The sequence below is a fragment of the Labrus mixtus genome, chromosome 8 (genome assembly GCF_963584025.1).
Source record: "Labrus mixtus chromosome 8, fLabMix1.1, whole genome shotgun sequence".
NCBI classification, from domain to species: domain Eukaryota; kingdom Metazoa; phylum Chordata; class Actinopteri; order Labriformes; family Labridae; genus Labrus; species Labrus mixtus.
In genome coordinates this window covers 7,763,247-7,789,943 of record NC_083619.1, presented here as the reverse complement: position 1 = coordinate 7,789,943, position 26,697 = coordinate 7,763,247, and the positions used below count along the sequence as shown (strand labels likewise).

Sequence of the window (26,697 nt, the reverse complement as noted above, 5' to 3'; positions counted from 1 at the left end):
GACCTTTGCAACACACACAAAGCTTGTAAGTCCTGCTTAAAAGCCAAAAATACGGCTCAGATAAAAGGGTCCCTTATGAAACCGAAGGGAGGAGAGAGGCAGGGAGTCACACAAATACAAATAAAAAAGTGTGAAGATGCCAACAGGAGGGCCAACATGACTGTAAACACACAACTCCCCACAAGGAATCATATAAAACATGTCTCATACACGGCTCTGTGTTTTTGTGTGCTTCCACTCACACTCTCCCTGCAGAAATCATTTAGCCTCCGGGTCCGAGCACAGCAGGGGTGAGACAGCGATTAGAGAGTGACTACAGTGTGGGAGGGAGGGAGGTAGGGAGAGGAGAGGAGAAAGGGATAACGAGACAGAGCAGAGCTAGATTACCATGCACAACGTAAAAGGAATGACGTGTAAGAAAGGGGGTAAAACGGGAGAGAGAACAGAGAGAGGTTAAAAAAGAAGAGTACAGTATGAGTAGCGTTAATGGGATGCGGAAAGTTTGATGGAAAATGAATAAAGGTTAATGGCTTACAAGTGGCGGAGGGAGAGAAATGTGTGAGGCAGTTTAAGGAAAAAGAGAGGAGGAGAAGAAGTGAGAGATCACACACGTTTCTTAAGCTGACCTTACAGCCCTACGCAGCCTCAAGCGTGCTGAAGAAAAGACGGAACGGAGAGAGAAAGAGAGGGTTATGAAAAGAGGCAGCTGGGAATCGAGGGCACGAGCGCAGGGACAGGCAGGGTTTACACAGAGGAAGATATATATGAGAGAGAGAGTGGGAGAACGGAGAAGGCAGTTAAATACCATTTTAATGCAAACCCCTGTGGAGGCCACATTCAAATGTGTCTCTGTGCTGAGTGTGTGCAGGATCACAACGAGAAAATAATAGACTGGATGGCTGAGGGAACAAGGCTGTGAGAGGGGAAGGAAGAGGAAGAAAAGAGGGGAAACTGTAGCGTCTATTAAAGATGGAATTCAAAAGAAACACAACCTGCCTCTCTCTCCTTTACTTCAAATCTCCCTTCTCTCTTCATAGCCTGTGTTTTATCTTGGGATAATGTCGAACAAATCAGGAAAGGAAGCATCTGAATTTAAAGCATCCCTCTCCCCCGGATGTGCTCATGGCAATATTTTATTTCTGAGAGTATATGAACCAGAGAGAGAAGACATCTCTTAACTTAATGCAAATATGAAACGTTGATAACCCTGGAAATATGGGTTAACAACCAAAACAACCAGGGTAATATGTAGTATCATTAAATAAAACTCACCTTACTCACAAAGCAGTCATTCCCTGATGTCTCAGGGCGGAAAGCTCAAATGCTGTAATGTCTTATTTATATATATTTAAAAAAAACATGGGCCTACTAAAATTATATAATTCTGTCTTTATCATTTTTATTATTTCAAAGCTTCCATATTTGTCAAAAACTAAAAAAATGTTTACCTGAAGCCCATTAGTTACTGTCTTATAACAGCTACAGCTAGCATTCCACCACTTCAAAGAGTATCACTGTTAGCCAGAAAGTTGCTAAATGCAAAAATTACTTCATAAAAGTGTCAAATATTATATTTTTAAAGTTGTAAACAGGCTGAACTTTGTAAAACAACATGATTGGATACCCATCAGCTACCTTCAAACTTAACTTTCTATAAAGCTATAAAGATATTTGAATTCCAGAGATGGGCACACGTCAGCTATTCTGTTAAGCATTAATTATTGACGCTAATAATTTTTTATTTAAACTTTAACTTGGATGTTTATTTATTAAAATACCAAAACCTTTAACTTCTGCTGAGTTTGGTTCCCTCTAACATCCAGGCCCTGCTCTTACATGGTAAGATGGATCGTGGACAACCTAAGCCAGAGCACACCGCCTCTTCGTACTTCAGAGAGCCTATTGATTAATGAGCCTAAATGCCAGTCTCTGCCCCAGGCGCTTTTATTGTGAAATTCTGCTATAACTGACGTGAAGGTACTTCCACAGTGCCAGTGAAGATGGTGTTAATATATCAAAACCAAATTATGTTAATGTTAACTTAAGCTAATTATTAAGGAAATTAACTGATTAACCGCTACTGAAGTAAACAACTTAGTTAACAGAATGATGTTTAACAAAGTTAATTGGATTAATTGTGCCTCTGTTAAATACCAATATGCAACTGCCAAAGCAACCCTTAAATTAGCATTCAACCTCTTCCTTGCTAATATTTATGTTAGCTTATTGAACTTTTCCTACTGTGTTGTACAACTTAATCAAAATGTAATGGTAGGAGAGGCAGAATTAAGCCACTTCCTGGCAAATGTTAGCGGTCACTTAGGAACTGGCTCAATGCTAACTTTACCTTTTTGAAAGATCTAAAAGCTTATAAGCATTCAATCAGTTCTTTCCTCATTACATCATACAACCCATCCAAAGGTAACTGCATTAAGCCACTTCTTAGAAGACAAAGCTAACCTTTTGTTAGGAAGTGGCTGATGCTTACGTTACCTTTTGACACTTGCGAAGATACAACAGGAAATGTGTAAACAGACTTAGCTTTTTAAAATTAGATCTGATAACCAATTAGCTTCCATCAGACAATAGCTTACAACAGAAAGAAATATGTTTAACTAAGCCACTTGTAGCGAATTGTAAAATTAGCTGGGAAGTGACTTCCTCATCACCATTAACAGCCCGCAGTCAATGAAAATACATTAAATTAAAATTATTGACTGATGCTAGGGGCTCATTGATTTGCAAAAATGTTCATTTAAGTTGAATTATGGCTCAATGTCCCTCAGGATTTCATATTTCTGTTCCTAATCAATAATAAAATAGTGCAATTATTTTAATTCCTCATATTTCCTGCATTTCCACCACTAATAAAATCAAGACAGCTCTGTGTTGTTATAACAGAATCCACTCTGAGCCAGATATCAGAGGAAAACGGCTGCTGTGTGAATAGGGCAAACTGGGATTTAGAGATGGTTCATAGCTTGAGGTCAGCCATTCAAGGTTAGCCGTGTCATTGGTGAGAAACTGTGCGTGTTTTGCGGGTGTTCAGAGATGTGACGCAGGGAATATGTGAAGTGAAGAGGCGAGGCAGGGGTTGAATTCATGATTATGCATAGCACAGTTTGAGCTCGGTGACCATGACCTTGAGCTAATATTTATGCATTGGCCCGGACCGTGCTCTCCACTTCTCCCCGCGGCCCTGAAGGAGGCCGTGAGTCAGGGAGCGGAGGGCACAGGCTAGAGAGAAGGGCAGGGGAGGCCGAAAAAGAAGAGGAGGCGCCACATGACAGTGAGAAAGAAAAGAGTGAAGGCAATGAAGGAAAGAGCTGAAAGGTGACACAACTCACCCTCAAGCCAACATAGTGGAGCAGATTATAGCAGCTAATCACAGGACCTGGTCAGTTCATCCTTACAACTAAACTTATCGGATTGAACTTAAGCGTCTATTTTAGCCTCCAGTTACCAGTGGGGGAGTTTTGTGGAATAGCCTACTAAATAGATATTTTAATTTAAATCTGAAGTTGATACAGAACTTAAATATAAAATGTTCCCTGATTACATATTCCATTTGTTTTAGCAAGAGTAGACAGTCTCTGTAAACCAGGGGTGGGCAAACTTTTTGACTCGCGGGCCACAATGGGTTCTAAAATTTGACAGAGGGGCCGGGCCAGGAACAGATGGATGGAGTGTTTGTGTGAACTAATATAAATGACATGTAAAAGCCATTACATGAAAGGATTTGGCCTTTAACAGGTAGCAAAGCATGAATATGCAAGGCTCATTGTACAAATTGATTTCCAAATGCATTCATTTAATTAAATTAAATTTTAATAAACACAGTAGAGAAACTCACGTTCAGTTTCAGTGGGAACAGTGTTGTTGATCTCCCTTTTTTGCCAGTGCATTAAAGTCTGGAGTTAGTTTTGTAGTGGTAATTCTCAGGATAGATCCGAGGTGTTGGTCAGTTAACTTGGATCTGTGAGGGGCTTTGTTGATGTTCATGACGCTGAATGTCTGCTCACATACGTAGGTATATCGCTTAGCTCAGAAAATTTGTCGGATTTCCCCATTAACTCCAAAAATGCGCTGATCTTTCAGCTCCCACACTTGTTGAAACACTTTGCCCAAACTTAACCAGCGGACACGAGAGTGGTGCAGTAAGTCCTGATGATCCGCATCAGTTTCCTCCAGGAACATAATAAACTGACGATGCTGAAGTCCCCTTGCTCGTATAAAGTTAACAAGTTTTACAACTGGATTCACGACATGATTAAGCTGCAATACAGACTTACACAGAGATTCCTGATGGATGATGCAGTGAAGGAAAATAACATCCTGGTCAGGGTTTTCCTCTTTCACTTTATCCTGGATTCTTTTCAGCAGACCAACATGTTTTCCAGTTAAATTTGGCGATCCATCCGTTGTGACACTGGCAAGTTTACTCCAAGGTAGCTTCATTCTCTGGATGACAGCAGACACCTGGTTATACAAGTCCTCTCCTCGCGTTTTTCCTTTCAGGGACTCCATGGTCAAAAACTCCTCCGTTATCTCAAAACTGTCATTAATCCCTCGGATAAAAAATGAGGAGCTGAGCAGTGTCTTTTACGTCATTACTTTCATCCAGCGCTAGTGAATATAACTTACAGGACTCAGCCTTTTTGTTTAATTCTCTGGCTATATCTTCATCAATCAGTTCCACACAGTGAGTCACAGTCCTGCGTGATAAACTGATTTTTTCAAACTGGCCTTGGCTCTCCGGACACAAGAGACCTGCTGTCTCTACCATGCAGTCTTTTAAAAACTCGCCTTCGGAGAAAGGCTTGCTAGCCTTTGCTAATTTGAATGCCAGCAAAAAACTTGCCTTGGTAGTTGACTCATGAATCGCAGTTTGTTGGTGAAAAAAATGTTGCTGAGTCTGTAAATTATCCTTCAACCTCTGAGCCGCAGCCGCCCGTTCTTGCGGGGACTGCTTGCTAGCGTAGTTAGCATGCTTCGTTGCAAAGTGACAGCTGATACTGTACTCTTTGATAACTGCGACAGTTTCTTGGCATATCAGGCATACAGCCTTTGATCAGACTTCAGTGAAAAAATATTTAGTTGTCCACTCTGTATTAAACACTCGGCATTCACTGTCCACTTTTCTTTTCTTTGATCCGCTTGTTTTTCCAGAAGGGCTCATACGGGTTCATAGGGCAAAGTGAAGAAGGGCGTAATACACCACACTCTGAAGTGCGCCATCTATTGGGGAAACGCGGGCATTACAGGGGAAAACGAACGAGGTTTAATTATAATAAAATTTAATTTAATAATAATATAATTTGGACAAGTTCGGCGGGCCGGATTAAAAAGCCCAACGGGCCGTAGTTTGCCCATGCCTGCTCTAAACACTGTGTACTATTGTTATATTAAAGTCAATAATGGCCAGTGCCGGTTCTTGACCACTTTTACTGAGGGGGCCAAACTGGGGCCAGTTGTTTTGTCAAGATTAAACCCAGGTGAAACATAGACAAAGATGATCGCTTTAAAAAACATATTATGCCAAATAATATCGCACATCATTAAATACCACAACATAAAATACCATGATTTGTATTTGTTTCATCAGTATTTAAAACTAAATTGTGAGTCAAATATTGTTTATGTTATTAGGGGGGCTCTTTCTTTTGGAGGGGTGGTCACAGGGGGGAGCAAGCTCAGTTTTACAGGGGCACTGGCCCCTGTTGGCCCCTGCCTAGAACCACCCATGATAATGGCAGCAATGTCTTGAAATATAAGAATGTTATTTATACTGAACTGCATCACAATCTTTCCCTTACACCTTCACCAGAGAGATGAGACTGTGGAAGCAAACCCTGGACCCTGTTTTTAGAGTCCTGCTCTCATTGCACCTGATTTTACCAAAGCCAACCTTGTAGTGACCCCTGTGTGGTCCATAATTATGATATTTCACTCACTCAAAATAACACTGAACATTATCCAAACAGCAAGCCCCCACAACATAATTAGGACATCAGTTAAGTAATGCACAAACGTAATCCCCATGAGACGTAGTGTTACACACACAGAATCATTTGAAATGCATTTTTCAACACACAGTGATGAGAACAGATTTAACTTGAGGTACAGACAGACACAGACATACAGCAGAACAAAACACACTTTTTATATGAAAGATTAACAATGAATCCAAATAAATTGAACCTGGTGTCAACTCTCCTACACCCACGCGTACAAGGTCCTGAGGCTGTTCATTGTAAAGAAAACTTAATTGTGAAATGGAGAAAAGTTGAGGTCCAAATCTTCTCAAAAAGTAAATGTATCTAAATGTTCAAATAGCTGCTGTCATGACAACATGCGGAGACTGTCAAAGTTGTAATACTTTTTGAGCTCATGAGCCAGTGATGGAAACTGTCACTTCAGTCTCTGGAAGTATTAGTAAGTACTTACATGAACCAAAGATGGCAGTCTTTTTTAAGCTGAAAGTGATTACTCTTTGTCCGTATGCGATACAGTTACATAATATATTTTTAACTATATTTTTGGAGACAAAAAAACGATTAAAGCTCAGTTCAAAAAGTGATCATAGAAGTCGTTGGTGGTAGGTGTCTCGAGTTTTACATCATATGATATTGATTTGTGGAAAAAGGTTTTTATCAAGGCCCTGAGTCTCTAGCTAGACTCTTCTGGTGGTGGAACAAACTACCAAATGCCATTCGATCTGCAGAGTCCCTTTACACCTTTAAGAAAAAGCTAAAGACCCAACTCTTTAGTGAACACCTATACACACTTAATGATATTGATAGTGATAATTGTTTTGTTTGTTAATGACTATATTTAGGATGGTTTTGATGCTAATTAGAACTCTCTAGAGCAGCTGTAGATGTTGTGCTTTGCCTCTGTGCACTGCCTGTCAGCATCTGTGTCCAATCAGACTTAAAGCTGTTTGTTTGCATTTACTGATGTTGTTTCCTCCTCTAGATCTTTGCTTGTGTTGTGCTAACTCTCTGATGTATGTCGCTTTGGATAAAAGCGTCTGCTAAAGGATTTGTATCGAGGTCTTTTTTTTTTCCATTTGCAGTTCTTGAAAAGAGTAAGCAAGGCTGTTTAGCAGTGCAACATTTCCGGCCGCGGCACAGCCTTTTGGTTCACCAGTTTGCTAACTGAGTGAGACGACCTGGAAGAACGTGTCAGCCATAATGAAAGCTTTATGAATTCACTAAACGTTGAGGAAAGGTGGTGATCCATTACTTCTTTCTTTTCTCCTTATGCATAAGAAACAGTGGACCATCCTTTCATTGTAAAGGAGACTTTAACACTGCACATTTCATGCAGCAGCAGCTTTCAAAGTGACACAATTTGGCTGGTCATGAAAACAAAAGATGAATATGACTGTATAGATTTGTAAGTCTTTCTTGCATGTATTGATTACTTATTTTCTTCGTCCCTTAAATTGTCCCTAATTTTAAAGTGTTTTTGTGAAGCAACTGTTTGATTGATTGAGGAGATAAACGCTCATGGTAATAAATGCATTTCTGATTGATTGAAAAAAACAACAACATACGGATTCATGTGGACAAAAATAATAAATCAATCATGTTGTTGTTAATTGCACATTTTATATATTTCAGATTGGTGCATGTAAATGGTCGATCTTCACCTGCCTTTTTAAGTCTGATTTCTGTTGTTTATGGCTTATAGCTCAAATGAATTTGATATTATGACCACAACCAATAAGAGCATTCTTTATCTGTCCTTGTGGTTTTCTATTGTTTTCCAAACAGATGACAAACCAGCCAATAATAAGACAGAATATGTGTAGCATATAATAAAATAATAGTGATAAAACAGAAAATAAAAAACAGAAGTATATTGAGAATATAGAACATATACACCATAAAATAAGGGAGTAGAGTAAAATATGTCTATAAACCTTTTTTAATATAAGGTTAAAGCTGTTTTTTCGTCTCCTGAGCAGAATATCAGGCTCCAACAAAGTTTACAAGAGTCAGTACAGAGGCTTTATGAGAGCTCTTCAGCTGGAAACAGCCGCCTGCTGAGACTAAAAACAAGTGTGATATGATTGAAGCAAAGAGTAAAACTGTGGGCTTTAAAGCCAGAATAATGAGCAGAAACACTCACACACTTAAACTGACATATTCATTCAGTGTTAATATGGATAAAAGTATGGCTGGAATGTCTCTGGCTTTGTAATGAGAACATCAATATTTTAACGGATTTCTTTGACTACGGACTACATTGTGAAAAATGGACATTTATTTGTGCTCAGCGGATGGTGTGAGGCCTTGGAAGGCGAGGGGAGAAAGTGAGTGATAGGTTGTAGTGATGGGGGGCTGACAGAAGTGAAGAAAGGGGAATCAGTGGTGTTTCTCAGGCCCTCCAACCAGCGTTCATCACCATTAACCATTAACCATTAACCATTAACTTAGCAGGACAATGAGAGTGAGTGCTGTCAGATGGGGGTCCCCTTAGCGAGATTCCAGGCTGTCATTGCAAAATTTGCAGATTCTGGGCCACTGCTTTGGTTTAAAGTTTGTGAGCCCTCAGTGGCCCCCTACTGGTCTGGGGCCCTAAGCAATTGCCTGCCTTGCCTATTGACAAGCAGTGCCTCTGAGGGGAGTAAAATGTGAATTTAAAGAATGAGAGCAGGGGATCCACTCTTCAATTACACATGTTTTGGAGCACACACATCCACCATGACAAACAGTTATGATGAAAAATAAAGTATACATTTTAACTCCCAATCTGCTCTCACAGAAAACAATGAAAAGACCATGAACTCTCAACAATACAAAACATTGGTAATATAAAACAGCATATCTAGAGAAAACACAAGTTAATTAAAAAACACACCATTGGACAGGCGACAAACATACAACTGCAGCCTTTAATAGTTGAAAATGCCATCCCTTTGACTGAATGTGTCCAAAATAAATGAATACTCAGGGTTAAGGATCCAGATGAGCTTAAACAAGTGTGATGTAAGTAGGCACTAAGCTTGACATGTCTTAGTCAGGACTTTTAGAGCGATAAAGTCCATTTGAGGAGCCAGTCGGAGGATGATTCTTGGGTCAAATTAAATCAGTGTTTTCACAGAGAAGATCAGTTTTCTAGTCTCTGTAGCTCTTTATACATACTGCCGTCGAGCTCTGCCGTCATTATGTCTTCGTACTTATACATTGCATCAGCAACAGTGCACTGCACTGGTGATGCTTTAGGGTTGATTATGTTAGCTTTTAGGGATTCACCTGCATGTTTCCCAGTAAATGAACTCATGCAGTCTGTCTGCACGTTTGACAGCAGCAGGGACATCATGAGCATCAAGGATTAGACGGAGATGTCACCGTCAAACAGAAGTAAATCAGCTTTAAGGTCATGTCCGTGTGTCTGCTCAAGTCTTTTTTTCATCCTAAGAAGTTTGATTTTAGACCGTGACAGAGCCCTTTCACTTTGTTTTGGGAAGATTTAGCTTGTTTGGACGCTTCCACATTTATCAGGTCCACAGTTAATCAACTGAAAAGCTATTAGTTTTAGAATCAGAGAACAGCGATGCTACAGCCAAAGCTACTGGAAAATGTAGAGTACTTACTCTGCTATTTGTCATCCCGTTAGTGTCCAACACTGTTGTTACAGCGCTACAGACACGTGTGAGAGGGTGAAAACAAGCTGCAGTAGCGAAACATACACAAACAGCTCTGTTCTGACTAGCTGGCTCTGATGTATAAATAAATGTTATAATGTCACTGTCTCCCCCTGTGTTACTCCTCTGTTACTGCCCACGACACTGGATCGGGGGTGGAACGACTTTCTGCCATGACTACGTTGCCAACGTTGCAGACGAGCTGTAACAGGGGTGTTAAATATCTAGCCTTGAACTGGCAGTATGTAAAGACCTTATGAGACCACAAGTTAACATTGACTTACTTACTTCTTTATATATATTTACAGTTTTTTATGTCTTTATTTAGAGATAAGACCGTGGATAGAGTCAGAAATCAGGGAGAGAGAACCTTGGCCGCCCACCTGGAGGACTATAGCCTCTCTGAACTTGGGGCGCGTGCACTAAACTACCAGCACCCCTCCACTTTATATTTTTTACTTTAGAGATGTTAGGTCTTGTTTTAAACAAAACCATAATCTTTTTTTAACACAACCAAACCGTTTTGGTGCCTGAATCTAACCAAGCTGCGACTTTTTCACAAAGTGAACCGTGTAAAAGAAAGACTTTGTCCTTCTCCTGTGTGCATTTTACATTGGACTTGTATTTGAGCTTCAGGTATGTAGTAACAACACGTTATAAACGACCAGCACATAATGCCATGTGAAGAACTCTTGGCATTTTAAGTTCTGAAACTAAGCTTTACACTCCATAATACATATTTAAAAAAACATTGAAAGAGTAGTTGATTAGACTCCACATTCACTTTTACTCAACATTAAACACTTAACATTTTTCGAAAAATATATTACAGATTGCATTTTTTCCTTTGTTTCTTTAAAAGTGCCTTTGTAACAATGTTGACATTTCTGAGTCAAACACAACCTGTTCATTTCTGCCAAGAAACAATTAGACGCCCTTGTCACAGAAACTCAATACTCATAACAACGCTATGAAAAAGAAAATAAAAACAGCTTGAAATTCCATTTTTATTCTTTCTTTTACGCACACACAGACACCAAGAGATACACGCTCACACACACACACACACGCAAACACAGATGCTTTTGGCTTGTGATGGTAAAAGCCATTCCTCTTGGCGGTGGCACGCGCTGGCATATATGTGGGCGATTTGCCCTTTAAACGTACAGCAGTGAGTTAAGCCTCAGCTGGCCTTTTCCGAGCTCGCCTCCCTTGGCTAAAAATACGATGTGAAGTATACAACACGACCAGAGAGGAGATCTGGAGCAATAAAAAAACACAAACAATCAGCTAACACATACACAAACACACACGTCCTCTCAAACATCAGCTGATTATGATAATCAAAAGTGGAATTTGCATACTCTGAGGCTAAAAGCACAGTTTTGTCCTGAATTATGTATCGCAGAGGAAGGGAACAGTGGCGGGATGCATTGAACGGCTAATGCTGCTGAAGGAAAAGTCTAATAATGATGAATAATGAATGCTCTGTTAGGAAGTGTGCGAGTGGGAGGAGGTGTGTGTGCTGGAGTGTGAAAGAGAGTGATTTCTGTGCTCTGTTGGTGTGTGTGTGTGTGTGTGTGTGTGTGTGTGTGTGTGTGTGTGTGTGTGTTGGAGTGGAGGCCACACAGTGGGCCCTCCAGAGACAGACTGAATTACATCAAACCAGAACAGGGCAGCATGTCCACACCACAACTGAATTAAAGAGGCAATCCACACACACCGAACTTCAATGCCGATCAATGCAGGATCAATGCTAAACAATTAAGTCCTGCTCCTGGAGACGTCTTTAAACCGCATCTCGCTGTAAGACAAACAGACAGGCAGTGACGGGAGACTGTTTTCAATACCGGCTGACATTTCACTACGAGCCGCAACAAAAGGGAATTTCCCCCCTGAACACTCGCTGTGAGAACGAGTTTGATTGAAAGTTCAGACAGAATTTAAAACTTGTCAGAGTCACAAGTGCTCCTCGGAGGCCGGCTGGATCGTGCTTCTGTTTTTATGTGGTGGTGGTGATGGGGTTCGGGGGGAGGGGTTATGTTTTAAAGCCTCTGTTTAATTAGAAGGTGTTTTCGTCATGTGTCTCTGCATTGATGAGAGAGGAGCTGTGCATGTGGATGTAGGTGAGTCACACAAGTGGGGAAAACACTATTTTGCATACTTTTTATTGTGGTTGTGGTTGTGGTTTTGTTTTATGTGGTTATACGGCTTTGTCGTAGCCTAGCAAGGAATGACAGTAATTGTACTTTTGGGGATTTTGGTGAATACATTTTGTAGTTAAAAGACGATTGTTATTTAGGTGTTATTTGTATTGCGGCATAGTAGCCAGAAACAAGAAACAAGACAGTTGGACAGGTTGTAAAGCCAAACGTACATGAACAATCAAATCAATGTGGAGGTCAAATTTCAAATATCACAAACTTGAGAGATTATCTACCTATACCACCAGCTCTCTTTCTGTAAAATAAGTTTAACTATTGATCCAAAACATGTCTTCTGTTTCTGCAGAGCTGAAAATAAAGCTCAATTCTATTATGGTATCACCTTTATTTACAGATTCAGCATGATATGACTTAGAAAACACAGAAACTGTAGGTGAGGGTCTGAATTTTCATTTCAGCACTGTTCTGCATTATCATACATCACTATACTGGGCACTTATTGCCTGAAATCAGTCTGTATGGAGAGCAGGAGGGGAGCATTGCAATCCAATTTAATGCAATTGTCAGCAGATTTACTACATGTAGCTTGTTTCAGCATGAAAGTGCATCTAACAATCCGCACAGAAAAGAAAGTCATGGGCCGAAGTCTTTAATCACTAACCAATGGCTACGTTGTAAGTTCTGAAAGAGTTCCCCGTCACACCAAGAGGCAAATATCATCAAGTGGTGACAGTAAGACCTTTATAACTGATTTACTTGGACAGCTTTAGTGACTTATTACTAACAGTATGCAAATTATTGTTTGAGCCCCTCATGAGTGTGTTGATCAAAAATCATTTGTTTAATATATGTATTCTATCTCATAATTAGGATACTAAATCAAACATGTTTTGGTATCATTTATCCTTACGGCTATAATTATACCACTGGGGATAGAGAAATCATTTTCATGTATTTTAAATGTATTTTACATGTTAATCAACATTTCTGTAAGTAAGCCAAAAGGCTATAGTTTCCATCCAAAGTCCCTGGTCAGATTTTAGAATAGGCTCCATAAGAAGAACAAAATAAAACAAGAAAGGGTGTAAGCAACATCCTGCAAAGAAATACTGCTGAAAAACTACAAATAGACATGTGGTGCAATGCATCTCCTCTAATGCACTGAGATGAATGTATGTTGTAAATGGTCCTTTACAAACTAAACAATAAACCAAACATGAAAGTATTGGAGCGAGCAGGTAAGAAGCCAGGGGCAATCGTGGTTGTAAAAGGACAGCCAGACAAGGTGGCAGTAGAAGGGTGGAACAGGTGGGAATCATGTTGTATTCAAGCAGCAACCTCTGGTGTAGAAAAAGGAAGTTCAAATTCCTGCAGTTTGTCAATGGACCGTTTGAGGCTGGCTTCAGGAGCCCCGGAAGCTACAAACACACCCCATTCAAAAATGCTGTTTTTTATAGCTTAAATTAACATGTTTACAGCCTGGTACAAACAATTAAATAGGTCTGATTAGTTATTGTCCTCATGGGCACACACTGTACGCGGGGTGAATTTATTTAAGACACACTGTTTTGATTTTATGAATGATGTCCATAGTTAGGCGCGTATCTGACATCATTGACAGGTGGGCGCCATTAACAGGAGGCTTAAAACCCGCCTCAGCTCCAGGCCTCAGCCTGTCGTTAGTTGACTGAAAGTCAGCATGAGACAGGATTTCCATCATGGAGGCTGCTGCCGATGAGCCTCCAGAGCCCCCTGCCTGTAACAGATGGGTGATGTCACTCAGGCTTTGTCCATGAATATTTACAGTCTATGGATCTCACAGATCTGGTGACTAATGATGCCTGTTTTGCTAATAAATTGAAAGAGTTTAAACCAGTGATTAAGTAGCTCATGGTTTAAGCTCATGGTGTTTTGTTTTGTTGAAGTATGAAGTAAACTATTGAATGAGTTTATAGTCTTTGAATAAATCCAAACACATACGTTACAACCATGTAGTATTTAGTAGTAAGTACTACATTAGTAGTATGTAGTAGGAAAATAACCTGCAATGCAATTCCTAAAGTTCTCCAAATTACTTTAGTTAATCAGAAGCATGTCTTTTAATAAATAAGTAATGACTGCACATTTACTTTGAAGGAATGTTCATATTTTCTATTGAGCTAGTTCTGATTAGCAAATGAATAGCACATTTCTCTCAAGGAAATATCTTTGTAAACTGTACATTTATTGAACAAGAATCCATACTATTGAACAAAGAATGCCTTTTTCTCACTTCTGTTGTAGGGTTGAGTTGATAAAAGAAATGTATTGTGTTTTCATTAACATATTATTGTCCACCAAGGGGGTCCAGGGCCTTCAGCTGCTCTGCCCCCATCCTCCCTCCCACCACAAATCCGTAATATCAACTCTCTCTCCATTTTCAAATCTCATCTCAAAACACATCTTTTTAATCTGGCACATTCAGTCTGATCATTCTCCATGCGGTCTCATAAATCCACTACATATGTACATTTGTATTTTTTGTGTTTTTAATGTTAATTTTATTGTTTGGTTGTTACTTTGTTGTTTTTATCTCTGCTTTGTAAGGTGACCTTGACAGTTTTGAAAGGCGCCTTTAAATGAAATGTATTATTATTATCATTATTATTAAGGATACCAAGGAGATACAATTCTGACATTGTTGTGAGAGGACAGAGAATAGAAGTCATGCCGAGGAAACCCGTTTTTGTTTATGAATGTTATGAATGTTTTGCTTATGTAGTGATGCAGTGGATACCACCTTTGAATTAGAAAGAAGCCAACCTTACCTGTGTCCACATACTTGTTTGTCTTTGTACATGTGTGTTGTGATGTGTCCAGATGGGGGTCTATTGTTGTCCAGATGGAAGAGGGAGAGAAGACATCAGATAGCTGCAGAGAGATGTTGACTTTAATTATCAGTCGTTGTGTAGATTTTGGCCTCAGCTTTGTGCTCTGCTCTATTAACCGCCCCTCACTTCCTGGCCTGCTTTCAACTGTTTCCTCTCCCTCCAGGTCAGGTGCTGCTGGCACACACACAGACACACACAAAGCATACAGGCAGACACACATTCACACATATTCTTAGTCACGCCTTGGCTCCTTGTCCACTTTGTGCAATGACCGTGCCAAGTGGAGGTTCAGCCAGGGGCAGAGGGAGACTTACAGTCATTATACCTCTCTCTTTAATCTTAAACACACATTCACCTGCAGAGACTGCTGTTTAAATGTGCACATATAGTATATATGCACACACACATACCCTCAGGAAAAACTAATGACATCTCAGTGGTAGGTATTCTGGCCACAAGGCAGAGTTTCATTTCAAACGGTCTCTCTGAACTCGTATGGGCCCTGTCCCAAATTAATTCTACTGCTGCTTTTCCACAATCAGCCTCTTTCTTCAGACATCTCTCTGAATCGGTGGGCCTGCTCCAAATCGATTGGCTGACCCTCTCCCCCTCTGCCCTGCCTGACACTCCCTGGCTGATATGAAAGAAGCTGGCAGAGGCCCAGCCCCCCGGCGATACCTCCACCCAGCATTGGTGTGGATTTCAGCTGGGCGACGGGGCAAGCCGCCGTCCTGCAGGGCCTCTGCTTCTTTTTGAAGTTATACCACACAGAGGATAAATAACCCCCACCTACCTCCACCCAAGGCATGCAGACGATATCGGGGGACACTCTCACACCTGCCTGCATGTGTGCCCTTGCAATTTCTCCCTGATGTGTTTGGAGAATTGAACCTTTCTGCCAATCGCAGGCCTCTGTACACCTATCGGAGTTTCACATGAGCTGCCAGCCGATTGCCACGCTTTGTAATTTTTCCTGCTTCTGTAACCTCCCCTCCCTTTTAGCATCACACAAACACACAATCCACACACACACATACAAACATCAACATGCAGAATTATTGGGGGAAAACATCCACATTCATTAGGCTAATGCACAGCTGTGGAAAAAAACACATTTTCCGACTGTTTTTATGATTTATCGTTTGGCAGAAATGTGAAATTGTGTATACGGGGGTATTAGTTATTTAAATGATTTAGAGGTTGGCAGAGAGTACTTTTCCCCCTCGCTTCATGATTTATGGTTATTGAGAAAATGTGAAATTGAGTATATGAGTATAAGCATATTACCTTATGATAATATAAGTAATTGAGGAGATTTAGGAGTCTGGGGAGGCTGGCTGTTGCATACACCACTGACGCCAGAGAAAATGGAAATGGCAGCTTATCAGGCTGAAATCACTCTCCAAGCAGAGGTGACACATCAGTAAATTTGGCTTTTGTGGCCACTGGCTTCATATTGTTTGTCTCTTGATATATTTGATGATGTATCAGGGGGATATGAAATGCAGGAGTTATGAGATGTCATATTAGGCGAGTAAAGGGGATGTGAAATATGGTGATTTCCCGTTGTGTAAGAATATTGTTTGGGTATTTTTGCACAGAGACAGGTGGCTGAGAGACTTTCAAAGCCCAGAGCGGTGCCACCTCTAATGCCATAAAATATCCATTGCCATTATATCTGCTTAAGTGGGTTTTCCTTATTATACTTTCCTATTAATCTTGGAAGAGCAGATAAGGGTGAGAGGTCATCCTTAAATGGATTTGGTTTCCTCAGGCTGGGCTCTCTTGCTCCAGAATGACTCTGAGCTGTGCTTTCAATCAGCGCTGCCACCACTCACTGCGGTAATGATGGCCGGGGCTTCATTAAGAAGCTCGTTAAGTCCCCTCGTTAAGCCGCAGGGCCGTTAAGACTTTGATTGTTAATGGCTCTTCGTTAAGGATGCTGAAGAACCGGACTCCCGAGGTGGTCCTGACCAGCCGGGTGTTTTGGACAATTGGCCCCAGTTGGTCTCAACAGAAGATGGAGGATGAGAGTGAGCCTGAACACAGTGTAGGTCAAAATGGAAACAATTCTCTATGAACATGCAATGACCCTTCCTCCAACAATACATGCTTTGACCCAATTAGAGAAAACTGTATCACTACACAGGTGCACTGGTGATGGACCATTCAAACAGTGGTGGCAGTAGCTCAGTCTGTTGGGCACTGGCTTGGAAACAGGAGGGTCGCTGGTTCAAGTGTTGGTACAGACCAAATATGGAATTGGGACTTGCTGGAGAGATTCCAGTAAACGTCATTAGTCACTGATGTGGTGCTCTTGTGGTGCCAGGCAACGAACGCCCATATGCTTTGGGTGCTCCTCACTCTGACATCTCTCCATGAATGAATAATAGAGTGAAGAAGTCTGATTTCCCCTTTGTAAATACAGCTTTTTGAGTACATTAAAACATGGTTGGTCATTGGAAACTACTACTGACTAAGGATACATAATTAATCACAAGTCAATCAATGTCAAACAAACAGCACAATAACACAAAAGACAGCCTGAATTGCAATGAATAGGTCTCAGGTCAACCTTTTTGTGTGCCATATATCACTGCTAGCATGACAACCTTTGGCTATACGATGAAGCTAGCAATTAGCTACTCTCAGATAGGTATCAATTTGGTGACAACCAATACCTGAGCTAATATTGTTGAGGAAGAAGTTCAAAGCAAGATGTGTTGATGAAGACTATGTGGGGAAACTGAAGAGCACTGCTGCTACTATTATTTTTTATAATTTCTGATCTAGGACACAGGTAGAAAACATGTCACTGAAAGACAAAGGACTTGTATAAATGTGTTAATGGCACATCATACGGTCATATTAATCAATGTCACCTCCCATCACAGATTTCCCTAATATATATATATATATATATATATATATATCTACAACAGGCCATGCACTGCTGAGCTAAGGTTGTACATGTTACTCATTGTTTTGGCATACACAGATTACATAACCTGCCCACCAGCCTCACCATCATTCTACCTTGTAAAAGCGTTTTATCTTTTTGAAGTTTTGCTCTGTACAGCAGCATCAGCTGCAGAGTATCTGAGGTCAGATTTCATTAATCCCGAGAAGACAAAAAAGAGATTCGACCCGGATTCATGTAAACAGGCAGTTGACCTTTAACTATCAAAGTCATGTCACAGTCATATTGATGCTGGCAGAGAGACAATGCCAACTGGACGGCACATGAAAACCAAATAAACAATACAGCAGATTGACAAGGCAGGACAATCATTGGAATAGATTTGTTCTGTTTTGTCTTTTTAACAGTTTCTCTTTCTGAGCTACAAAATGCTTGGTTGTAATTTTGGTCCCCGAGGATGGTGAAAAACTATTTTCAATCTGGACTACATCGCTGTGTTACTTCCTGTGTTCTTCTTGAGGCCTCAATTACTTTTGCCGCCCTGCTCTTGATCAATAAAATAATATCTGGTGAGCTGTCAGCCTTCTGCACTCATCCGTATAAATGTAACATTTGCACCCTGGAGAGCAGAATGTCAATCTGCATGTTTACATGCACAGTGAAGTCAAACTACATAGCTCGATTAAGCCATTTAATTGGAATACTGTGGCGATATGCCCCCTTTCAGCTGGTTACTATTGGACCTTCCATCGTATGACCTTGCTAACAAGTAAGCAAGCTGCAAACTGGTTGTATGTGTTATGGTGCAAACATGGGCAACTTTACAGCACTGTACATTTTGTTCATACTCTACGCTTTACTTTTGGTACAAACGGGATGCATGAAATGTCTCTAGCTTAAGATGACTTAGCGACTTCTGCTATGCTATGCATTTACCAGTTCGACTTCTGAGTCAAAACCCGACACGTTAACTGTGGAACATGTGCAGAACTTCTAGTCCAATTTGGGTCGAATTGTGTTAATCCAAATTTGAAAAATCCAATTTAGTACAATTCCAGTCAGACTAACATGTTTACATGCATTTTAAAAGTCCAGTTTTAGTCAGACTAGCATAATAAATCAACTTTTTCTAACTGCACATTAACACACTGAGTGTCTGTTACTCTTCTCATATATCCTGTTTTCAATAACAACGGTGTTGTTTTGAATCCATTAGCCATTGTTAAAATGTTGTACCATTGCATTGCTTCAACTAAATTTCACTGTCAAAGAAAAAAATTACAATACTATATCCCAAGCATAGCTCTGATCAGTATACATTAGATGACTTACACTAGCTTGAAGTAAGCCGGCCTAAGTTAATATGGTGTTTCAGAAGACCTGATGTGATTGAGGTGGTTCTGCGGGTTTCCAGGACTCTGTCGCTATTGGCACATAGCTTGATTTTTCTGTTGACAGTGATAAGTGGACTGTGTTTTTATTGCCTCACATGTACTTTCAAGCAGTAAAGCTCACACTGTTCTGCTTTCACTGTGCTTATTGCACACTATTTCCTTTGTCCATTTGAAAATAGAGTGAAACTGAGGCACACAACAGATTTCCTGAACATTTGCTTCTCTGATTTTTGATGAGCTGCCATGTTTTATAATGTATCAGGCTGACTGTACTGTAAGATGGAGAGATCACTTTCTGTACTATGTATTATGTGTATAATAACGTTATTTGATAACAGACAGTAAAATCTGATATAAAGTAGTCTCTGGAGGTTGATTGTCATTTCCATGTTGTTGCCATGTTGGTTTATCTGCATCGTCATGGCAAAGTCTTAACATTGCCATCAACATGAAGCCTTGTCACAGTTTGGTTTTGTAAGGGGTTGAAATCAGGTAAAAAAGTGAGATTTTAATCAAAGCTATAATGCAAGCATTGTCGGAAAAATGAGCAGAGCAAAGAATGTTCTGGAGTGCAGTAAGAGGCCTGTGGGCAGGTCATTATAAGGAGAGGCTGATTTAAGGGGGCTGAGGAACAGGGGCACAGAGGGTAGATAGGGACAGCTGCTGGAAGTGTAATGGTCAAGAGGAGGGTCTGGATCAACCTCTTTTTAGCAAATACATTTGACATGTTGTTATAGGAAAAGCACGTGATAATAGTACAAATGCCTGTATTCCATTAAGCTGCTTCAGCGCCATGGTCGCTGTATAATGCACGATGACTCGCTGTCACACTGACATAGTTACTCTTAAATCGAACAGAGAAATTGTTAAAGTTAGTAGTAACATCTGAGCGAAAAAGAGAAAAAGCTGCTGTGGGAAAAGCTTACTGACAAAAATGGAACTGACAGGCATATCAAGTTGGAGAGACAGTGCAAAAAGAAACTTAAGAGCTGCTGTTTTCATGACAAATCTATATTAAGTTATGTGTTGACAGGTTACGGATGTCTTTGAAGTGTTTTACACTGAATACATATCAAAATGTCCAAATGAAAGTTTTTGAAGCACCTCTACCTCATGATTCAATCTGTTAAACTTTGTCTGCATGTGCATATGAATTATCAAAAAGGTTAGATGCACCACTTCCTTAGATAGTCATACACTCAACAGTCGGACTAATGGGAAGGTAGAGCTCTAACAAGTTAGGGTGTAATGGATCGCAGGGTTTAAGGTTTGGTTGGTTGTTTTTTGGATTATAGTTCGGAAAGAGTTCGGTTCAACATAAAGGAACATCAAGTCCATATTTGCATATTTCCAGGTTTCTATCATTATTTTGAGTAACACAGAATAAACTATTACTTGCACTACTGAGTGTAAGCTATAGCTTATTCCATCTTGTGTTATTCAGGACTACCTGCAGTTGGTTCATCTTGTAGTGTTTTAAAGATTAAATAAAACAGAGAGGGGAAAAATTCCAAGCAGTCATTTGTGCTCAATCACAGCTTGTGTACGCCAGTAAAGGACAACAGACCGGCTTATGTTCTCACTGGTCGGGTCGCTGTAACGAGGCTTGACTACTTTTAATAGGCTGTACACTTGAAGCCGGCGTCCTCTAGTTCTGCATATGTTTGCATACCATTAAAACATGTATCAGCTTTGTTGTTTGACCCTCTCTGCATTTACATCCAGAGGCTTTTATGAAAACAGCATGGATACGTTTTTGGACACCTGTGTTCTTTTCTTAAGTTTCGGAAATTGTCACCACTGGCTGATGTCGTCTCATAATCATTAGCATGTTTGACATGTTTCCAATGACATACCGCACTGTGAACCCCAATTTTCCTTAGACAAGCAGGAAGGTCTTACATATTGCTACCATGTAACACTTCTTCTTCTTATGTTTTTTCTGTGTCGGGTTCATCTTCTTCCTTAGTTTAAAAAAAATATCGATAGTAGTTATCAAATATAGTTATCAAACAGCAATACCGCCACCTGGATTGGTGTGTGGATATGTGATTACCATTTTCCTCCACTCGGACATATTTGTTGTATTGCTGCATGCACCAAACCTTGATGTCCAAACTGTGTGTATAGATATAATACAATTTTGATACACAGTGTAGGACCAGTGAGTAATTCACCTGTGCTGATTATTTGTTGACCTTTGGTAATTTGGGTGTGGTTTCATTATCTATTGCTGTTCAGTTGTGTGGCAGGAAGCAGACAAAGAGGGTGAGTGGGTTTGAATGTCTCATGTTGACCGTCAGCTCCAGCTCCAGCATCATTGTCCTCGTTTTTAAATTAAATGTTTGCTTTGTATCGGAATATTTTGTCAGTCTTTTGTTTATCGACAATTTAAAATTATGTGGATTTTTATTTTATTTTGAACAAACACATCACAATAACAAGATCGCATTTAGAGCTTTAACACTTGACGAAAACTCCTGAATAACTCCTGATGTTTCCAGGAGGAGCTGCATGTGTGAACGCAAACAGCCACGTTTTTTTGCTCTGACTTCACCCGGAGTTTCTCCTGCCAGACCTCTAGTAATTTATCTGCAGAAATTTCAAGTGAGTGGATATGAGAACACAGCAGGATATTCTCAGGAGAATTCACCTCAAGCCAATGGGAGGGGGGGGAGTGATGTTTACATACTGTGACTGTTGCATGGTGCTTAGAGTGTATACACATAACTGCTACGATCTCCATGAACGTAATTAAATGGCTGCATTACATTTTCTGTTCACCAGTTCTTCTCTTTTGTTGATAGTGTGATATCCGTTTAACTACTAAACATAGCATTCTGTTGCTTCGTCCACTACTTCCGCGTTGTTTTTTTACATCACATATTACATCCCCCGCCCCTCCCGTCTCACATTGATAGTCTCCGCTGTGAGGTGAATATGTTAACAGCCAGGTCAGGAGAATATCCGGAGCAGTCCTGAAATTATCTTAATTTTAACAGGAGTGCAGATGTGAAAACGGCTTTAGTCTCTTTTTATCTGCAGTTTTCAATCATATTGGCCACTCAGTCGATGAAAGGACAGCAGAAACGTAGTTCATGATTCATGATGATATTTCTTTAGCATATTTGACTCTGCTAAATCGTTTTGATTTGAGCTACAACGTTTCCACAGCCTGTTTTAAAGTTTGACGGGGTCAGTGTTTGAAATGTACTATAAAATACTCCAGTTGAAGAATCACTGTAAGACATGTTCACTTTAGTTACGCTCACAGACTTTCATTGAGCTGACATCAAACAGAGCAACAGCAGAAACATGCTAAGGATAGTTATAGCTATTCAAAGATAATTCCCTTCAGCTTTATTACAGGGCGCACGGATACAGAGAACAGGCTTCAGAACAGCAGTGGGTCTATTTCTAGTTTCCTCCGTGCCGACTTCTCTTACTCAACCTCCTCATGTTGGCTGAGAGTGCTTTCAGATCTGCATCTTCATTTAAATAAAGAGATCTTTTGAAGGGGAAGTGTTGCTTAACTTTTTGACTGGGTGCCAAATTGTTCGAACAGTTTTAGCTTTCAACTTTCCGACAGTGTGAACTTATGATTGCTTTCTTACCCATAAACAACCTTGTCAACATCCGTATAGTATCGTTTACCCCCCGGAAAGCCGGCGTATCCATGCTATTTCCCCTCCTGAAATATGGCGCTCCTCGAAGTAAATGAACTTTTCGATTCACAGTATCCATTCTCATTTCATTTTGTGAATTTGCTTAGCTGTTGCCATGCAACAATGCTTCCTCAGCTACACCCCCATCCCCTCCCTTTGTCGCCTGGTTGCTCCTTTCTCTGTCTGAAGTCACAATGTCACACTTTCTTTTGAGAGAGGGGGCTAATTTTGAGGTTCTTTTTTTTACAACAGTTAATATTCCATCCACGTAGGAGCGCAGTAATGAGATTGAATCTTGATGTGCTGGGCGCGTCCCGCTGGCGTGTCTTTCAGGTTTGGGGACGGAGGACTGTGTGGAGCCTTCCCTGATATTACCTCTCCCTGCATGAGAGGACGATGGCCGCTCTGCTGCTCTGCCATCCCGCCGGGCGCTGATCCAATAATGCTCAACACACAGGGCTGTGATCGATACAGCATGTCCCACTGCCACACACACCTCCACTCTCCCTCACACACACCTATTAGTTGAGGAGTAATTGATCGGCCTACTGTTCATTATTCCTTGGATTCGGAGCTTTCATTAAACAGTCCATGTGTTGTATGTGCACAGACTCGTGAGCTCTCCACAGCTGCTCCGAAGTGAACAGAGGCTTTAAGAGTGACCAGGGGAGTTTGTGTTCTGGTATCATTGAGATTAAGGAGATCCCGGTTCATAACGGCGCTTACTGCAGGAACCAGAGAGATGAGAAACAATGTGGGGAAACTCTGTGTGAGAGGGTGGTATTGAGTGTATTTCTTTTGTCTGACTCTGTTCAAATTCATTATATCCTGGAGGCATGCAGAGGATAATCTGCTTGTTTTGTCTTCACTGCCTGTCACAGAAAAAACTTATTTTCTAACTGGTGTTTATCTTTTGTTCTTTTCTCCCTTTATCTTCCTGTCTGTCCTCACTCCTCACATCCATCCACTCTTTCTCGACCCCCTTTTTTTCTTTCATTTCCATTTGCTCTTTCTTTCATCCTTCCCTCCTCTATCTCGCAGCTCCACACCGACATGGACAGGAATGATGGACGCACTAAGTACGTCCTGCGAGGCGAAGGGGCGGGCTCGGTCTTTGTGATCGACGAGAAGACGGGAAACATCCACGTCACCAAGCCACTGGACCGTGAGGAGAAGGACGAGTACCGTCTCGTCGCCACGGCCACCGACAGGCAGACGGACCGGGCCCTGGAGCCCTCGTCACAGTTCATAATTCGGGTGCAGGACATCAACGACAACCCGCCTATCTTTGATGAAGGCCCCTACAGCGCCACTGTGCCTGAGATGGCAAATATAGGTACGAAAAGAAAGGGGGGGAAGGCAGGTGATGGATTTAAGATTTATTGAGGGACATGAAGAGCTGAGTTTGAAGCCCAGGAGCTCAAGTTTAAATATCACATAAAAAGTAGAGAAAAATACTTAATTTAATTGAATAAACTCAAAAATGTAAGTTTGGATTAAAATCTCTTTTTCTATTATCCTATAAGGAAAATATCTTGATGTTTTTTCTCTTCTTTTTCAATCTATAATTTTTATTTATTTCAATAGCCCTGAACTCTCCTTTGTTGAACCTGAACTCTCCATTTTGGGAATAAGAATGTTGGACACTTAAATCATTGGCAGACAATAAATAAAATGCTCTACAAAAAATATTGAGCGAATTCAGACAAAGCCACGTTGTTGTAGCCACATAAATTTAGCTAGAGCTAAGTTAGCTAACTGTTTGCCTACTTTGGATTTGCTTAAAGTGGGAGGGGTTAACACTGCTAATATTATATTAACTAACCATCCATCCATTATCTATAACACTTTTTACTGTTGGGGGTTGCCGGGGGCTGGAGCTGATGCCATCTGCCATTGGGCGAAAGGCCGTGGGGTACACCATGGTCTGTTCAATCACATTACTGACATAAAGAGACAGACAACCAGCCACACTCACATTCACACTTACGGGTGATTTTTGAGTCACCAATGAACCTAATGAGCATGTCTTTGGACTGTGGGGGGAAGAACCCAGGCATGCACAGGGAGAACATGCAAACTCCCGACAGGGATTCGAAACCAGGAACGTCCTTGCTCTGAAGCAACAGTGCTAACCACTGCACCACCATGCACCTTATATTAACTAGTTTTAGCATAGCATAGAATATAGCATTATTTAATAATTGATTGGTTTTGTAATATGTTGTTACTTTGAGGCTCCATACAGAACACACAGCTTTCTTATCAGTGTCCTTCTCTTGTCATACATGAACGCTTGTCTTTAATCTAGTTTCTCTGAAAGAAAAGTTCAAAGCCGCCCCGTCATGTGATTATTCGAACTTGGTGCTGTGATCTGAGCACAGTATCCCATTTAAGTGCATCTTTCATACAGTTATAACATGAATACACTGTGCCTGCAGTGCCATCTGCCACCCAGACAGCTGTGAATAGCTCCATTTATCATGAAAGAAAGATGATTACTTTAATCCCTAGACCAAAGCCAGCCTGTAGGTTATTGTTATCAGAGTTTGACCAGGTAACCTCTGTGCAAAGCTGAACATGAGGTGACATAATTACAATACAGGATTTGGGGGGTTTCCTGCTTGTCATTTGGCTGACAGACCAAATTCAGCCTGGAAACTTGGCACTCATTTTTTCTGTCAGATTTTTTATGTTTTGATTGAGTAATGGGAGCAAAAGTGATAAAAAATAATCTTAATAGCTGGGATAAGAACTTACCTTGATTGAGGGGGTTATTGGAGTGTACATAAAATAAGGCTGTAGCATTTTTATTGGTTTGCTGTTTAATCAGAATAAAGCCTGAGCGGGTCCATGCTGTCACGCTCAACAGTGATGGATGTCCCACTTGACCACAGCTAGACAGCCTGTTTTATTATTTGTATCTCAAAAGGGATGAATTGCCTGAAGGTATTTTATTTAACAGCTTTGAATCTGTAGTTTGTATAGCCGTCACAAAAAACATTCCTTACCTTCAAAAGGATGTGACAGATTGAAAAACACAAATGAACAATTATTTGCAGCTGGATTAAAGCAATAATGTGCCCAGTGTTGGAATTATAAAACCTCTGTTAGATGAAGTCTAATATAAACACCTTTTATGATAAGCACTTCCATTGGGACATGAACGAATATTTGAAATACAATGAGCGTGTTAATGTCGACATAGATGTTTTTAATACAAGGTTTTGACAGCTGCAGCTCTACAGCCATTATACAGCAAGGCAGCCATAACATTAGTGCCTGTTAGGATTACACTCACAGTGTGTTAACATTTTGTACAAAAGCTTTTTAGCCTTTATCAATAAATGGCTCCTTAAATGGGTATTGTAGTGAAGGGAGACCTGCTACATTTCAGGAGCTTCAGTACAATACAACAGTTTTCAATTCATGGGCCGTTTTCCGAATACAAAGTGGAAGAGTTTATTCACTGCTAAATATGGAGTATGTATGAATTCTGCATTTCATATCCAAACTCCCCGCAGAGCTTCCTCCAGCTGATAAACAGAATTCCTGAATTTTGATTGGCTGTTCTCCAAAGTCGTTGAATTTTATTCCTCTTAGGTATCATCACATTTTGGTCGCAGCTAATGCAGTTATCTCCTAGATGATTCCACAGCTCCAACATTTGCATATATTTCTATCATAGAGGGGTTTTTTTATGTGTAAGGAAATAAACACCATATGTCTATTCAATACTCCCTTAATTCATTTACATAAAATGATTTAATCATGTCTCAGTTTCAAATCTAAGGCCCTTTAAGTAAGTTACAGATTTTAGTATTTTAGTATTTATGTGTGCTCTTTATATCACTTCAAGGTGGGCGTGGCTCAGTTGACAGAAGAAGGTGTCACAAACCGTAATATCAACGATTAGTTGTTTTGGCACTGTCAATCAAATCTTATCAAACCCAGAAGCTGTGCATAAGAATTGGACTTGACCTCTTAGTTTTAATAGAAGAGCCAGTGCTAAAAATGCATTAAAC

General features: G+C 40.4%; 1 protein-coding gene across 3 annotated transcripts in view; it reads left to right on the top strand.

Moving 5' to 3' along the window:
• Positions 1 to 26,697, top strand: part of LOC132978725 (uncharacterized) — a 190,095-nt gene that overhangs the window by 75,235 nt on the left and 88,163 nt on the right. For all 3 annotated transcript variants that reach the window (XM_061044007.1, XM_061044006.1, XM_061044008.1), the window contains one exon: positions 23,714 to 24,008. In XM_061044007.1, coding sequence (XP_060899990.1) covers positions 23,714 to 24,008 — 295 coding nt within the window. The remainder of the gene's footprint in view (positions 1 to 23,713; positions 24,009 to 26,697) is intronic.